The 17,799-nt window shown below is 43.5% G+C and overlaps 2 protein-coding genes across 11 annotated transcripts in view; both read left to right on the top strand.

Moving 5' to 3' along the window:
- The first annotated feature begins 2,371 nt into the window (after window positions 1-2,371).
- On the top strand, window positions 2,372-7,729 carry LOC140134151 (uncharacterized). Its single transcript, XM_072154788.1, has 3 exons — window positions 2,372-2,942; window positions 2,979-4,815; window positions 7,656-7,729. Exons 1-3 carry the CDS (start codon window positions 2,547-2,549, stop codon window positions 7,727-7,729), a joined length of 2,307 nt encoding a protein of 768 aa, XP_072010889.1. The 5' UTR covers window positions 2,372-2,546.
- Window positions 7,709-17,799, top strand: part of DIP2C (disco interacting protein 2 homolog C) — a 303,276-nt gene continuing 293,185 nt past the window's right edge. For 7 of the 10 annotated variants that reach the window (XM_072153984.1, XM_072153986.1, XM_072153982.1 and 4 more), the window contains exon 1: window positions 7,709-8,212. In XM_072153984.1, the coding sequence (XP_072010085.1) occupies window positions 8,128-8,212 (85 nt within the window). In that variant the 5' untranslated portion in view covers window positions 7,709-8,127. The remainder of the gene's footprint in view (window positions 8,213-17,799) is intronic. The other 3 variants (XM_072153990.1, XM_072153988.1, XM_072153987.1) reach the window with 1 other exon arrangement.

Raw genomic sequence — 17,799 nt, 5'->3', positions numbered from 1 at the left:
TGAAGCATTTTTTCTCAAAACCAAAGGCATGAAAAGCTTAAAGAAGAGCAGAGCCCACCATAGGGGGCACACACCAGCATGTCTGTGTGTTTGGTTTACAATCCTTGATACTGGTGGTAGATGTCCTTTAAGACTGACTACTTGTGCGCCGGAGTGTATGCGAGGTCCAAACTGCCATAGATTTCAGCTTTTACATGTGCCAGTTATTTACCATGGTTGTCTCAGCCATTTCCTACCTAGTCATGCCGCATTTTTCAAAAGTAGGGACAAAAAGTTGGAATTTTTTGTGTGTGGTTTCCTAATTTTTATGCATTGTACAACCAAATGAGCTGAACAACTCCTTTAAGATTTGTATGTGTAGCTGTGACATATTCCTCAACTGGTTACTGCCGTCTGAGGGAATACAATGCACACTGCACTGCCATTATGTGTATTAGTAAAATTGCCTCCTCATACATTAGTAAATCATTCACCTTGAACTTGTTAAACTTTATGCACTGGGGCCTGGACAATCCCTTTAACAGACTAAGGTAATAAAAAGATTAATTGTCAGGTCACAGACCTTTAACCTCTTGGCAGCATGTGTCATATATAATTCTAACGCCAAAGTGTTTGTCAGTCCAACATATATGTATATTAGTGCTAACTATATGCTGCAGCAGCTGGGAATAGGGATCAGTGTAATCCCAGGCGTAACCTCTCTATATCAACAACAGAAATAGGGGGCTCTGGGTGCTGTTGGTTTGTTATGACAGCTAGGGACTACAAATGGTTCCAAGGTCCGACATTTTCTTAAACCATTACCATTACTGAGCATTGTTGATGTATGGAAAGGCTGAATTCTCATGTGGCATTTTGTCACATTTTTAAATGCATCCAAAACACACGTGGAAGGAGATTGGCCAAAACGCATATTCGTTTCCAATGAAAAGCATGCGTTTTATTGAAAAAAAAACGAATACGCATTTTTACAAAGCCCCTCCCACTTACATTTTGGATGGATTTAAAAACTTAACAAAACCGCCACATGAGAAAGCAGGTTCTAGTTCAGATGCAGAAAATGCTGAATATCCAGCAATACAATTATATTGCAGTATCTTGTATGAGCACTTAGACTCAAGATTCAAGTACCCTAGGGGGCCTAAAATCAAACAAAAGATAAATACAAGTTTAATCCCTGAAAGTGAGAATAGAATTAAAAACAAATAAGTAAACATAACCAAATAAGAAATAACTAATAAGTAAAACATAACATAAAAATGGTTAGCTACAAAAATTCTCGATCTATTGAAAAAAAAACAATTACTCAATGCCCCTAACAGAAAAAAAATATCCAAATGTCCGAATCAACACTTTTTTGTCATTTTCCCACCCATAAAAAAGTGATAAATGGGTTGTACAGTCCCTATAATGGTATTGTCAAGGAGATATTAATTGTGAATGTATAAGATGGGTTTAACAACGGGGTAATTACAAACTTTGTTTAAATATTTGGCATCTATTGAAGCGTCCAGGCAGCTTTTATGACATCCTGGAGCTTTAACAGCCTGATAACCTCTGACCTGAAGACTGGTCTGTTCAGACCCCAAAGGACATTTGGTCTCCCTACCCCCCCTCTTCTGCATCAGGATTTGGAAACAAAGAAATGTTTAAATATTCCTGGACTCTCCCCCCTCATTAAAACTTTGCCCAATCCTGAATGACCCTCTGGACTAATTAATGAATGGGAGGTTCTGAAATCTGAACCAAACTGAGAAGTTATAAAACAATATGAAATCCAAGAATTGGTGTTCACATTTTGGGGGCTGCTTGACAAGCTGAGTGTGTCCCTTATTTCTCCCACCTCCAGGGAATCAGGATTTACTATAAGTTGTAAGTTTCTGTTAGTTTTCTCCCTTTTTATTTTATAACTGTTTTGCCGTGTTGTGTGTCATTTTATTTTGTAATTCTTTTGTTTTTAATATCTTTTTATGCACTGATCAACTTTTTGTAATTAAAGCTTTTCACTTTAATTTTGGTCCCTGTATGCTCTGCGAACTCATAGCCTTGTGAAGTGTGACTAGCTGTGTTACTGCTAAAGTGCATGTCTAGTGGTGTGACAAAGTGACTGCTTGAGAGCAAGAATTGATGTAGAGTGGGATACTTATTGGTCCCAGTATAAATGCAATAAGTGGTGGCAGCGGTTCTGGTGCTGGATCTGTATGAGGTGTTATTTATGCTCAATTTGTGTCCTGAGTAAAAGGTGAGCGCAAGTTTGAGTAGGCTAAATTAACCCGTACAGTTGCACCCCAAGTCACGTGACGAGGCGGCGGCGTTCCTCGCCGTGACAAATTGGTGGCAGCGGTGGGATAGATTCATTTTTGTCAGAGCATTAAGTGTTGGGATTAAGTAACTAACCCCTGCACTTAAGGACTAGTGGAATCCTTGCGAGGAGTACCCTAGTTTTACACGGACCAAATCAGTGCTGTTCTAAGACACACGTGCAAACAGTTTCCCTTCCCCGTTTTTCTTTTCTATCTTTTATTTGGCAAAGGTTGCATTCAGTGATGGCAACCATCTACAAGAGACAGAGCAAGGAGGCTCTAGTCCACCTCTGTGAGCAGAGAGGTATCGACCCGGCTGACAAGTCCAAAGAGCTGCTGGTTTGTGCTTTGATGGAGCAAGATGCAGAGCAAGGATCTGGCACGGCTCAAGGGAGCCAAGATATGGACATTAATCCTGGAAGAGTTTCCCCTGAGGCTACCCACAGCAGGAGCCCTCAGGTAGGCATGGATGTGTCTCTACAAATGGCCCTACAGCAGCTAGGTGAATGTGATCCTAGCCTGCGTCTGCAGCTTATCCTTCAGTTTAATCAGGCGGCCGCAGAGCGAGAGAAGGAGAGAGCGGCCGCAGAGCGAGAGAAGGAGAGAGCGGCCGCAGAGCGAGAGAAGGAGAGAGCAGCCGCAGAGAGAGAGGAGAGAGCAGCCGCAGAGAGAGAGGAGAGAGCAGCCGCAGAGCGCCAGGCTGATAGAGAATTCAGGCTGGAAATGGCGCGTATCGAAAGGGGTATCAATTCTGTGCAACCCCAATCCCAGGATGTAGGCCCCAAAAGACCCCGTCAAGAACGTTTTCCAGTACTGGACAAGGATGGGGACTTGGACATTTTTCTGCGGTCTTTTGAGAAGACCTGCAGACAATACCATCTGCCCCGTGAGCAGTGGGCACAGTATTTAAGCCCAGGGTTAAGAGGCAAAGCCCTGGAAGTATTTGCTGACCTTCCTCTTGAGTTTGATGAGGACTATGATGCTATAAAAGCTGCTTTGATTAAAAAGTACAACTTAACTCCAGAGGTGTACCGCAAGAAATTCCGGAGCGTAAAGCGAGGACCAACTGACAGCTACGCTGATGCAGTAGGCAACTTACGGACTACCTTTCTACAGTGGACCCGAGGACTTTCTGTCAACAGCCGTGAGGATCTGGAGGATCTCATGATAAAAGATCAGTTTCTGCACATTTGTCCTGTGGATGTACGACAGTTTGTTTGTGACAGGGAGCCTAAAACTGCGGATGAAGCTGCGCAGATTGCAGACTCCTACACCGCCAACCGGATGCCTGAAGGAAAGAGGGAAACTTCCCCCCAAAGGTCCTCCAGCTGGAAGGAGAAACAAACCAGGACAACATCACAACCTTCTGTCTCCAAAGTGGGTGAGAACATTACACTGAGGGAGTCTATAAATCAGGGGGATATGCGCAAATGTTTTAATTGTAACAAAGTGGGTCATCTGAGGTCTGCGTGCCCAGAGAGAGGGGCGACTGTCTACTCTACAGCACCAGTAGTCATGCTGCTTTCTGGTGATATGGAGAAATTACAGCATCATATGCAGCCTGTGATAGTGGGTGATAGAGTCACCCAGGGATTAAGAGACTCAGGGGCAAGTTATTCTCTTGTTCGCCCTGAGATTATAAACCCTGAGGACATCATTCCAGAAAAGACTTTGCCTGTGAAGGGGATAACTGGGTGCCATCCAGGAGTGCCCGTCGCCAAGGTTTTTATGGACTGGGGTTCTGGTAGAGGTATCAGACAAGTGGGAGTGTCACAAGAATTGCCTGTGGATGTATTGTTGGGAAATGATTTGGGAAAAATGACAACTGTGTATGTGCCTGATGTACAACAATCATATGAGAAAATGGGCAGAAGCCCAAGGGGACTGATCTGGGAGGGAGGACAGGATAGCAAGAGCAAGGCTATGCCTGCTCCAGAACCAGAGGTGTCCCAGTATGAGGAAGCTACGGGGGAGGGGGTGGTGAACGGGCCCCCAGAGATAACCCTGCAGTCAGCAGATATGGTGAAGGGTGTGAGAGGCTGCCAAGATGGAGTCTCTGAATCTGCACCTCAAAGCTCTAAGGTCCTGAGTGTGGATCTGGTGGAGGCCATTACTCAAGGAGAGGTCCTAGAGCAGACAAGAGGTGTCAAGATGAGTAAGGCTCAGAGCATGAGCCACAAAGATGCCTCTACTCAGACTGGGGAGATGCAGTGTGTCTATGAGCCAAAGACAGCGTGTACACTAGAACCAGTGCTGAGAGAGGAGATTGGGGTCCACAGTGAGGTCGGGTTCCCAGTGATGAGTGTTGCCAGTGCAGTTTTGGGGAGCGATCAGAAAGGGGAGCAGGGGCATAGGGACTCTCAGGAGAGCGTTCAGTCAGTGGTCCAACATAAGCCCTGTAGTATAAATGATAAAGAGAGGGACTCTAATAGCTGTACAGCGGGAAAACCAAAACATAATGTAACTGGGTACAGAAGTCCTACACTTAACTCCATTGGCATTTCATCCAGCAGTGAGAGGGTTAACCATTTCACACTTGGGAGAGGGGACACAGAACTTAGTGTTTCTGCAGCACAAAGCCATAAAGTCAGCAGGGGGTCCCAGCACAGCAGTGTACAAGTGACCAGGGGAGATAGTACTTGGCCTTATACACGGGACAAAGGACCAGATGGTTGATGTGCCCAGGTAATCACATCTTATGGCAATGATTTTTATGGTACTGAACTTCTGCTATGTATTATTGGTAATTGGCTTGGGAAAATTTAAAATGGCGTGGGTCTTTTCAAATTTGCCCAATCTTGAAAGGGGGAGGTGTCAAGGAGATATTAATTGTGAATGTATAAGATGGGTTTAACAACGGGGTAATTACAAACTTTGTTTAAATATTTGGCATCTATTGAAGCGTCCAGGCAGCTTTTATGACATCCTGGAGCTTTAACAGCCTGATAACCTCTGACCTGAAGACTGGTCTGTTCAGACCCCAAAGGACATTTGGTCTCCCTACCCCCCCTCTTCTGCATCAGGATTTGGAAACAAAGAAATGTTTAAATATTCCTGGACTCTCCCCCCTCATTAAAACTTTGCCCAATCCTGAATGACCCTCTGGACTAATTAATGAATGGGAGGTTCTGAAATCTGAACCAAACTGAGAAGTTATAAAACAATATGAAATCCAAGAATTGGTGTTCACATTTTGGGGGCTGCTTGACAAGCTGAGTGTGTCCCTTATTTCTCCCACCTCCAGGGAATCAGGATTTACTATAAGTTGTAAGTTTCTGTTAGTTTTCTCCCTTTTTATTTTATAACTGTTTTGCCGTGTTGTGTGTCATTTTATTTTGTAATTCTTTTGTTTTTAATATCTTTTTATGCACTGATCAACTTTTTGTAATTAAAGCTTTTCACTTTAATTTTGGTCCCTGTATGCTCTGCGAACTCATAGCCTTGTGAAGTGTGACTAGCTGTGTTACTGCTAAAGTGCATGTCTAGTGGTGTGACAAAGTGACTGCTTGAGAGCAAGAATTGATGTAGAGTGGGATACTTATTGGTCCCAGTATAAATGCAATAAGTGGTGGCAGCGGTTCTGGTGCTGGATCTGTATGAGGTGTTATTTATGCTCAATTTGTGTCCTGAGTAAAAGGTGAGCGCAAGTTTGAGTAGGCTAAATTAACCCGTACAGTTGCACCCCAAGTCACGTGACGAGGCGGCGGCGTTCCTCGCCGTGACAGGTATGAATGGAAATGTCAGCAAAATGACACTGCTCCTAAGTAAAGCTCTGTGCAGCGCTGCGTAATCTGTGTGCGCTATATAAATAAAGGAATTATTATTATTATTAAGTATAAAAAAGTTGTGGACAGGGCTGCACTCTCTATGAGTGGAGTTGAGCCTCTTGCCTCAGGCTGCAACACCAGCAGGGACAGAGTGTGGGAGTAGTTGGATCACAGTTGACCACTATAAAAGAAAGACATGGCACTTAAAGGGATTGTCCGAGACTTCTTAAAAAAAAACAAAAGGTGGCCGGGAGAGGGCTGTTTGAAAAAATAAAGATGTACTTACCTTACGGTGCCCCCCGGGTGTCCCGCGCTGCTATCGCTCCAGTCCCCGCACCATGTAAACAAACATGGCCACTGGAGCAGTGCTGGACTCAGATTCCGGCCGGCTGTGCCTATCCACGCCCACCTGTCCCAATTCACAGCATTTTATATATACGGGACAGACGGTAGTCGGGTCTGGCCGGAAGCTGAGTCCAGCACTGCTCCTGCGGCCATGTTTGTTTACGGAGCGGAGCAACAGCAGCGCGAGACACCTGGAGGGTGCCGGAAGGTAAGTACATCTTTATATTTTTAAGCAGCCACCTTTTGTTTTTTTTAGGAAGTCTTGGACAACCTCTTTAAGAGTATCCATTTACAATACTTACCAAACAGAGAAAGGATCTCTCGTGTACACTTGTATCTCTTAAAACTTTATATCTGGTGGAGACACTGAGGCACATTTACTAAGGACCGTGTGCCAGTTTACTTTTGGACTTTGCACATTCTTTTATAGGCAAACTGCTTGCACATGTATTTAAGAAGTCCTCATGTTGTTTGAAATTTGTGTCGCGTGAAGAATAATGGAAGCTGTGACACAAATGTTGTCATTGAAATGGGTGTTCCGGTGCTCAGTCGGATTGTGCGCCACATTTATCACGTAGTCTGACAGAAATGTGTTGCACGCCCCTTATTAAAGGTGCACCAAAAAAAGTTAGTGTACTCTGTCAGGGCAGTGAATGGAGCGCTAGATTCATGAAGAACGGGCACCAGAAATCATGAATCTGGCACCCCCTGCACACTACACAGGCAAACTGCACTGTTTTTAGTACATGTGACCCACTGCATGATCAGGGGGCGCCTTTCTTTATTCGCCACAGGCACCATGGAAGCTATGTTCACCCCTGGTCATGGGCATCCGAATATGATAAATTTTGCAACAATAAAAAAAGATTTAGATTTTTTGTAACATAACAAAACAATACAAAACCAATATAAATTTTGGTATCCCAAGATTGTTTCAACCCAAAGAATAAAGGGGGTGCGTCATTTGCACCGCAGAATGTAAGCAAAGCTGCGAAAACAAGAAAATGGCGCAAATGTGTGTGGTTTTTTTGTCAATTTTGTCACAATTGGATTGATTTCCAAGCTTCCAAAAAAAAAAAAGTAGGAAAAAGAAATCATTGAAAAGTTCTGCCTTTTGGAAGGAGGGGGAGCAAAGAATGGAAACGTATAGAACACAAAAAAAAATAAAATGACAAATGTGAAAAGCGTTACATTGTGCAGAGAAGATTCTATGTGACATTTTCCACTTGTTTCACACTAGTGATGTCAAATCTGGGTCACGTGACGGCTTATCCACGTGGGAGCAGCACCAATGGAGAGCTGCCCATATGGTGAGAGGGTGATGCAGCAGGGCATGCAGTGAGCGCAGGGCACTGCGTCTTTAAGGTGCACTGTGTGTATGTGCAGCACTGGGAGCCCCTCCCTCCTCTTCCTCCTCACTGGAAGGAGCAGGGAATGATCTGCAGAGCTGCCAGGGTGGGCTGCCCGTCTGCTGCTTTGTGTGCTCCATGCAAATAGGAGCTGGCCTGATGCAGTGCAGCCCTGGGAAGTGACAGAGAAGCCTCGGCACCTTCATCCCTGGCACAGGAGGGGGCAAATCAGTGCATTTCCTCTGCAACAACCTCCCCCCCTTTGGCTCTTCCCATGCCTGGCTGAGGAGAAGCCTGACAAAGACACAGCTGGGGGGGAGACTGAGTGCTGCTTCTGCCTGAACCCCAATATAAAGCTGGAGAATGGCTGACCGCAGCCTGGACAGTGTGTCCCTTCCCCTGGAGGTGAGAGCCAGGCTGGCAGAGCTGGAGCTGGAGCTGTCTGAAGGTAAGAAGCTTCTTGTGCACCTCCTGATCTTGGGATGACTGCAGCTTTTCCCTCCCATGTTACTGCAGATCCCTCCATAGCATCCATCCTCTGCCGCCTTAACCCGTTCTGTGCCCCCCACCCCCATGGCTTTTATCCGTAATGAGCTTATGCCCTGTTAACCCTTTTGCCGAGTGGGCGGCGCTGACGGGGTTAAACCGCTGTCATCCAGGGCCAGATCCCTCTCCTCCTAATGCTGCTGTCATTCCGTGGAATAATACCATCACCATTCACCCAGGTTTTTGCGATTTAGACATGGCATGGCCAGGGTGGTGGAGACGTAGACGGATCTTCATGCCTCACATCCTAAAACATGTCCTAAAAATATCATTTACAGCGTGTACAATGTCACCAAGGCTGTGACATGCCCTCTGTGCCTCATCCCCCGGTGCTAATGCCAGGCAGACATTATTTTTACGTCTTGTTGTCGTCGCTTTGTTGTGTTTTTATGCTGTATTATATGCCAGGGGGTCCTTTGCAGCGTGCAAATTCCAAATTAGGGAACGATACAGTGGAAAAATATTTATCTGTCACTTATCCTTTGTCTCCCAGTGCCCGTATTTGCCTGGGGTTGGCATTAATCCCTCTCTCCCCCCTCCTACTACTAGATAATAATTGCCATAAAGAAGTAAAATATATCAAAATCTCACCCCCAAAAAAATGTTATCTCCCGAAGTCACATTTGTTTACTGTCTGGAATCAATCTCAATTACAACATTCCCTGTCTAAAGCAAAGGAGCAAAAGTATTGCTGGCATCACCATGGCAACCCTGCGTGCAGCATCCCCATTTAGAGAGAAGCCATCTTTAAATAGTCCGACGCCAACCTGTTTAGGTCTATACTTGAGTGTGTCCCTTTTTTTAAATTCATTTTTATGGATTTTTTGTAATTTTTTTTTTCTAGAATTTATTTTTTGTTGTATAAATTAACCCTATGGTGAGTCGCCCAGATTACAATTAGATGTGATGGGCATTGTTCAAAATGAATGAATATCGAAAAAAAAAATGTTGTTTTTGGACAGTATTTAAAAATATCCACCATAGAGAGTTTTTTTTTTCATTTTTCCCCCCATTGTCTCTGTGGTAATAGAATTTCAGCAAACATTCAGGAATAATGGGGCCTGGGGCCTACGTTGTTGCTCACTGCGTACGTTATTGTGCCATGCTTTTACCATAGAAGAGTGGATTAGACCACAGCGGCAGCATGTGCCCGACTTAACCAATTAGGGCTACAAAATCAAGGTGGTTTCTGGACGCGTTGTTTATGTTGTAGAATTTGATGACATAATCTGGGGTTCAAGGCCAGGTGATCTGCGGGTGTGATTTGTCACACACACGAGTAGACGAGTGCCCACATCTACACGTGCATTTAGTACTATAGATAAATCGTTAATAGTAATTTCATTCACAGTCACATGGAAATACTGTACTAGCGGTCCCCTACTTAAGGACACCCAACTTACAGACAACCCATAGTTACAGAGAGACCTCTGGTGAAGCCTTCTTAATGCTTTGATATCGTTCCAGATTACAATAATCAGCTGTAAAGTGTCTGCAATGAAGTTTTATTGATAATCCTTGGTCCCATTATAGCAAAAAATGTTTAAGCTCCAATTGTCACTGGGGCCAAATTTCTTTTTTGTCTGGATCTACAATTATAAAATATACAGTTTTGACTTGCATACAAATTCAATTTAAGAACAAACCTCCGGACCCTATCTTGTACGTAACCCGGGGACTGCCTGTATAGGTAATTCCTCGTTTTCTGTCATGTTGTCCATATTCCTATTCAGTTTTCTCAGTACTTATTTTTGGGAGTGTCTATCAGTATGGTTGTCACCTAGCCATAAATGGCTGCTCCTCTTGGTTTGTGGTATTAGCTCTTACGTACACATATGTAGTTTTTGTTTGTGTGACGTCTGAGAGCCTTAAAAAAAGAACTCGATTTAAAGTGAATATGTCTGTGAGAAAAAACGAAACATACACAGGCTTATGTAAAACAAGGCCAAAAATCTAGTTTGTGTGAATATGCCCTTACTGTGTGCCGTGTCATAAATACCTCAGAAAATTCAAGTGTTATTTACCTCAGGGCGCATTCACATGTGGCGTTGTGCATGCGTTTCAAAACGCAGTGTAATGACTGAAGGGAAATTTGTCTAGTTAAATTGCTGTTAACATTTGCATTTACAAAATTCAACTATTCTATAGGAAACATTTGATGTTAGGATTGATGTGCTGCTGATCCACATGTGGATTAGGCCCATTTATTGGGGCTATTTCACGTGGACATAATGTCAGGGAGCATGTGAACGAAGTTAGAAAGACCCTATTTATTTTTAATAGAAAATTTGTAAGGCTAAATTCACACTTGCGTCCTGCTGGTTCTATTAATAACAGGAAAAAGTTCCATGACTCGTCCAAAGAAATGTAATGGGCCATTATCTTCTATACATTAATGTGTGATGGGTATAGAAGACCTTGCACTTTTAGTTTCTTTTTCTCTCTCCCAAAATGGAGAGTGCAATGGAAAAAACCCTGATGTAAGTGTTAACTGGGCCTAAAAGTATGTGTCCAATCTTGAGTGTTTGAACAGGGCCTTGTTACCCTTACCTAATATAGCTGTGTTCTGTTAGGTCTCTTTGGAACTAGGCCTCAAAACAACGCATGGTCCCTGCCAACGTCTTCTCTGTGTCTTCTCCTTTCACATTTTATAAGCCTGCAAGTAAAATACTGTAAAGTGTCAGATGAGACTACAGATTCATAGCAATACAGTATCCTAAGGTGCACCTCCTCATTAAATTTTTTTGGCAATGACTGGGTCTAGATTTAGGGATTTATGAATAGAAGTCAAAGACGACAAGACTGCTTCTATCTACTGGTATGTTTTGTACTGAAAAATGCTGCATAATTTCATGTTTTATACATGATGATACAGATTTTTCATAATTTCCTTGTAGTATTGTCTCACTTCAATACAATTTATTACTTAATACTATATTTCTTTGGTTTGGTTTGGTACAAAAGTAACCGGCTCCTAGTGCTTGATCAAACGCCGCAGTGTTAGAGTGATAGCGTTATCAGAAACCTCCGGTAACGCTATTAAACACTGTGGCGGGGTACAGTGTAATCATCGGACAGCTTGCAAAGCTGTCCGATGTATTCATGAGGGGGCGGTCCGAGGCGCTGCCTCTTCCCCGGACTGCCCGCTAGCTCCATAGGCCGGCAGTGACTGCCGCGCGCTAGGTGGCAGTCACCGCCCCTAGCCACGCCCCAACCCCGCTCCCTCATGAATACGTCGGACAGCTTTGCGAGCTGTCCGACAAATACACTATACCCTGCCGCAGTGTTAGATAGCGTTACTGGAGGTTTCCGGTAACGCTATCACTCTAACACTGCAGCGTTTGATCGAGCACTAGGAGCTGCTTACTTTAGTAAGCAGCTCCTAGTGCCGATAAATTGGCTGACAGGTCCTCTTTAAGCTTAGTTATAAGCCTATAGAGTTTTTAAGGAACTGGCATTGGCAAAGTTCTGGAGTGGAAAGATTTGGAGTTGTTTTGTCAGTTATATTTTTTTCCCCTATATCAGATGCTCTTTGCTAAGGCATGGTTAGTCCGCAAATTTACAAGAAGCAGTGGTCTGCACTGTGGTGTAAGTCTTCTTGAGTGCAAATGAGGGACCAGCGGTCCCTTTTTTGTGGCCCATGTGTCATTGGAATGTGAATTTACATGACTGTTGAACAGATTAGGGATACGACCTGCTCTGAGTTTTGTGTCTCAGACATGGCATTTAAACGGGTTTTCCCACGAAGCAAGTCAGGTCCTATCCTGTGTATAGGGCCTAACTTGAAGGTCGGTGGTGGTCTCAGTGATGGGAACCGCACGAATCACAATAACGGGGGGGCCTATGTACCCCGTCACACCTCTCTTAGTATCACCAAGATGGATGGAGCAGGTCCTCGCACATCTGCGGTCTGCCTTGTTCATCTCAATGGAGCATACTCGGCAATCTCCGTCAACTCCTTACAGATGAGCTGGGCAACCTGGCCATGTGTGGCCGGCTGCTCTGGTCATTTTGGTGGTACTACAAAGAGTGTGACTGGGGTACATTGGACCCCTGTTCTAATGATCTGTGGGGGACCCATCACTGAGACCCCCACCGATCATCAAATTAGAACCTGTCCTGTAGGGAAACCCCTTTAAATGTTTATCAACCTGATCAGTGCCAATACCGTATGGTTGACTTAGCAGTGGGTGTTTACTGCAATATGCAGCAAACAACTAGTATGTATGTGGAGTACCCAGCCCATGCTTCCTCTTCATACATCCCTAACGATGCCATGATATACTATTCCTTCATGTGGCCTTAAGGTGTTACAGGGGCTCATTAACCTCAGGCAGTAAAAATTGGGGGCAGACCTTGGCCCGATCAGGTTTGCGTTTCTATGGAAACTCAACAATCAGTAACCAGAATCGGTGTCAAGCATAGTTTTAATGCAAGACATTCAGTTCTGGTTACCAATCAAATGAGTTTCCATAGAAAATCATACGCGATCGGGCCAAGACCCGATGCGAATTCTACTACAAACACATATCAAAAGAGAAGAGCAGAAATCTCTGTCGGGAAATGTCACATTACATATTGTGGCCATGTATAATAGGAGTTGCAGTATTTTTTTAACAGCTTAGATTATTCTAGATTGGACGCATGGAACCAATTGAAGTCTGTAAAATAAACGCATCCCACAGGGTACGAGAGTCAGCTTACATGGATGAGCACAGCCTAAGTTATATTGTGTCCAACACATGGAATGATTACTTGTTGTAACTGTTTCTTTCATACAAATGTATCCATTATAATCATATATATGGCCCAGATCCTTTAGGTATATAAAAAAAGGGTTAAACACTTTCCAGGAATCTGAGCCGAATGAGTTATAAGAAGGCATGGACGTGAAGCGGTTATTTGTAGTACAATATGTGATACTTTGACTACTTAGGGGCCTCTCTGGGTGACAGGCCGTCACCATCTGAACACTGTGAGAGGCTTACGTTTATAGGATCATCAGCTGTCCAGGAAGCTGTTTTTGTATGAAGCAGAGCTCACTTTGTTCTCTTCTGAGAATAATACTCTGCCTGACTTCATAATACTGTGTAAAGGACTACTACTAATCTCTATTATGTCCAGAATTGTCTGTTCAAACATTTGACTTTGACCCGAATACCCCCTCCCAACGTTTCCCTTTTCTTGACCATAAATAGGCCCCCTGACCCCCCAGGTCATAAGGATTGTTTGCTCTTAGAGAACTATGAATCTAGATTACATTTAGATTTTTTTTTTTCTCTCCTATTATAACCGTCTTGGAGGGCGCTCTGCCAAGAAGATGAATTCAGCTCATGCCGGCCCCGTCAGCACCAAGGAGGAGCATAAGACGTTGTATTCCTTATTTATCATATAAAAGGGTGGGGGTTGCAGATCTTGGCCCGTGGTCAGGACAACTCTACACTTTTTCTCTTTTTTTTGGGCTCATGATTTTTTTGATGTCACTGTTTTCGTAACAGCTTTTAAGAATCTCCTCTGACTTGGAGGGGTTTCACAACTTTCAAACCCTTGTATATGGGAACTGCTACCATTTTTATGAGAATATTAATGCTTTCGTTTGCCTGTGGTCTTTACATGATTTTGGTTTATGCTGTATATGTTGATACAGTGTGTTTTTGTATTTTATAGCCTGTGTTTTTCTGCTGTGCTCACTCATAATATCTCCTTGAAGGACCTTGCTCTATAGCCGCCACTGAAGCCATCTCTCCCGGATAATGTGAACAGAATATAAAGAGGGGGCATGGCTGTCATTCAGCTGCTGAGGGTCTCTGTGAATTTGTGTGTCTAAAGCTTACACAGGAATTTCATAGTGACATTGGCTTCATTCACTTGCAGTGATAGGTTTCTTTATATGGACAGACCTTTGTATTGTGTGTGTGTGTGTGTGTACGCTCGTTTTCTCTCTTCAATATGTTATGGACCCATCAATTTTCCTTGGATTCATTTATTCCTGAAAATATGCGTATAAGTCGACAGCTGGATGTTACCTTACCTTACTGGAAAATAAAACCTTACAAAATTTAGGCCCTGATCACATGGGTGTATTCTATCCTTCAAGGGACCTTGTTATCAGCTTTTACCCCACTAAACTAGCAGCCCCCACAGGTACGTGAAACGTCCTTATTAGTTTTCCTCTTTTTACCTAAAATATAATATCCTTCAAAGTCATGTGCAATGAGATGAACAGAGTCTGAGATGAGTCAAGCTGGGAGGCTTTACTGGTGTATCCTAAAAGATTAGAGTCTCCTCTTTCAAAACACATCAGGTTTGCGGTTCTGGGAGCTAGAACCGGAGATAGACGGTTAAAGAAAAAGTTGGGAACAGGATTTTTATTGGCATCTCTTGCAGGTGTGATTGTGTCGGAGAGCTCGGTGACGTCTCCGGCTCTCCAGCACTTCCTATTCAGGCGCACGTACGGTCGCGCGCATGGTGCGCTGTGAACATGTTATGGTGCGCCAAAGGGGGTTGAAATCAAATGAATAAAGAAGCTTTTCAAGCGATACAGCGGTTTGTGAAAATTAGGAAGATATGCTCCGGCACCAGCTCAACCTAAGCTGGTGCAAGGTATTTCAGGCTTATAACTAACATTTTTAAGTGGTAGGTTTCCTTTAGCTGCTTATATATCTGGTTCTGTATACCACAGAACTAAAAGCCTGGTATGATGTGAAAGATGAGATTTGTATTGTTAATTTACTATAAAATCGTTTTTCTAGGTAGTATAGAAGAGAAGTTAGGGTCCTCTGAATTACCGCCCCCACTGCAGCCTCTAATAGTGACTCTTCTCTGCTCATTTGAATATTAATTTATAAGTGATATATTTTATAGGTAAACAGATGACATTTAACATAAATGAGGCAAACCTAGGAAGGATGTTTTTATACCGTAGCTGAGGGGGCTGCTATTTTAGTAGGGTAAAAGCTGGTGACGGGTTCCCTTTTAAATACAGATAATACTATGGCTGTATTTGGCAGCTTGAACATTGCCCTGGGACCTTATCTCCTAAAATTATAGTCATCCATGATACAGGGAGTCCTTGTATTTCTTTGGGACTACAACCCATCATGTTTATAGCTTAGGGTTGTAGTCCCCTGGAAAATTAGGGACTCCTAATATCATAGATTACTCTAATGATGGTAGTCTGAGTCTTGGCACAGTGTTCACATGGCCATCTTAGATCTGTATTGTGCAGACTAAATTCGTCCATTTAAAGAGGTAGTTACCCATTTTGGGCTGCAGCAAAACTTCAGGTAATCTGTAGCAAAATGTAGCCATTTCTTGATGCAGCGACTTGCAGAAGGCAGTATAATCCTCAGCAATATATACTGTGTGTCCGTAGCCTTAAAGGGGCTGCACTTAAATATGTCAGGGGATCCAAAAAATTTTCTTTAAAAAACATGCAACAAAATTCAGATGTATTCTTAATCTTTATTTATATAGCGCCATCAAATTCCGCAGCGCTTTACAATTCAGATGTAAGATCACATGCAACAGTCTCTATGCGATTCATCGCTACAAGCCGCTGGTTAGCACTATGGCTACATGTAGCTCCTGTCAAGCACTTAATGTAGCGGACACCGTTTAGCTTACTCTATAGGTTTTTTCCTCTGTCATTAAAAAAAAAATCTACCGTATATTTCATACTTAAAAAAAAAACAATGAATTTAAAAAACAGAACCGATACCAGACAGAGACCTTTTAACCTTGACTCTTCCCTTATTGGTAGTGAGATGGGAAGTGTTATTTTCGGTTTTACATTTTGTAAATTATAGAGAAGGTGTTAATGGAAAAATTCTCTGAATGGACGATTTTCAAGAGGGAACATTCTCTCTGTGGTTAGAGCTTGATGGAGCTTGCCAGGGTGTTTCCTGAAATTGTCTGGGATTTTTTTCCACTAAGTGGGCAGCTGATCAGCTGAGACCTCCACGGGCTGATGCAATGTGCATGTCACTCTCTGTAGACGTCTGAATATCGGAGTTTAGACTGCAGCATCATGAACCTTCTCAAAGGAAATCTACCATTTAAATCCAGCATGATAAACCAGGGAAACGTACAGATCCAGGCACTGTCACTGTGGTAATCTTCTTATATTTGTATCCATGGCCTCCTTCCTTCTAAAAGCAACTTTTACAATTGTCGAAAGCCTCCGGGTGGTGTTACCAGAGCCCCTGTGCTGCTGCAGCTTCACAGGCTGTTAAACTGTACAGAAGCACCCACACACACTATTTGCTGGAACTTCCTCTACTGTTTGAGATTACATCAGGCAGAAGGAGACTGAGCAGGGTGGAGATTGAGACAGCGTAACAGCCTCTGAATCTGATAATGCTCCCAGAACCCTTCTGGATCATTAGCATAACTTAAGTTGATTGTTAGAAGGAAGGAGGCCATAGATAACAAATTTAAGAAGATTAACACATTCACGATTAGCACAGTAAGTGTCCCTGGTTTATCATGATGTTAGATTTCCTTTGAGTTCAGTTCAGCTCTGGTGAGTTATGGACTATGTCTTGTTCTGAAGATCTCAGGTAGCTCTGTTTGTTTACTGTCTAAGGGCTCATTCACACTGCCGTCTGCGGGGCCGTACATGCGGCCGCATGTACGTCCCCATAGACGGCAATAGCGGCACGGCGGGCCGCACCCCGCAAAAAGATAGAGCAAGCTTTATCTTTCGGCAGATGTGTGGCCGTGTGCCGCTATCTCCTATGGAGGGAGGAGGGGTCACCTCCTCCTCACCTCCAGCACACGGCGGTATGCCCACACGGCGGGCATACTGCGTGTGAATGTACCCTAATCACGTGCCAAAAACATGTTACAGAGCAGTAGGAGCTAAATAATTATTTTTTTGAACTTCCCTGCACATTCTGGGCTAATGAGTCCAGTGGACTACACTCTGTGGACTACAAGGAAGGAGTGTAGGACCACTCACACTTTGCTTCCACTCTGCTTCTAAGCCTAGAGTGTACAGGGAATTATAGGAATAAAATACAAATTACTTGTTTCTAGTTAACACTGCAATAGATTAGCTGTCGTCAAGTTCACGGCTCCTAATCTGTTGCAAGTACATCCCATGGGAAGCCAACCTTAGACTTTCTTATATCAAAGACCTTGTTCTGTGCAAGCACTCTTTAAAGGGGTTGTACAAAAATTTGTATGTGTCTTTTAGGACCCGTACAATCAGGAGAACAGTGTCCCAGTGAACGGGGGTTGTATGACTAATTGAATTATGAATGTGTCCGAAATTGCCCAGCAGAGAGCTCAGCTATCTTCATCATTCCGATTCACAGCGCCAGAAATAGCTGGATCAAACCCTCCGACACTCCCATACTGTGGAATGGAGTATCAGGACGCATGATCAACCTGCCACTCCCCCATTAGTGACAATGGTACCCCAATTCTCTGGATTGCTGGGGATACCATTTTCAGGTTGCAGCAGTCAAACCCTCACTGATCAGA

The sequence above is a fragment of the Engystomops pustulosus genome, chromosome 5 (assembly GCF_040894005.1).
Source record: "Engystomops pustulosus chromosome 5, aEngPut4.maternal, whole genome shotgun sequence".
Classification (NCBI taxonomy): domain Eukaryota; kingdom Metazoa; phylum Chordata; class Amphibia; order Anura; family Leptodactylidae; genus Engystomops; species Engystomops pustulosus.
Note: the sequence above shows the minus strand (reverse complement) of the source record. Positions and strands in the feature narration are given on the sequence as shown.

Coding starts and splice junctions, on each gene's coding strand:
- LOC140134151 (XM_072154788.1), top strand. CDS start 2,547: ATGGCAACCATCTACAAGAGACAGAGCAAGGAGGCTCTAGTCCACCTC. Junction 2,943..2,978: donor GAGAGAAGGAGAGAGCAGCC/GCAGAGAGAGAG, acceptor GCAGAGAGAGAG/GAGAGAGCAGCCGCAGAGCG. Junction 4,816..7,655: donor CATTGGCATTTCATCCAGCA/GTGAGAGGGTTA, acceptor GTTTCACACTAG/TGATGTCAAATCTGGGTCAC.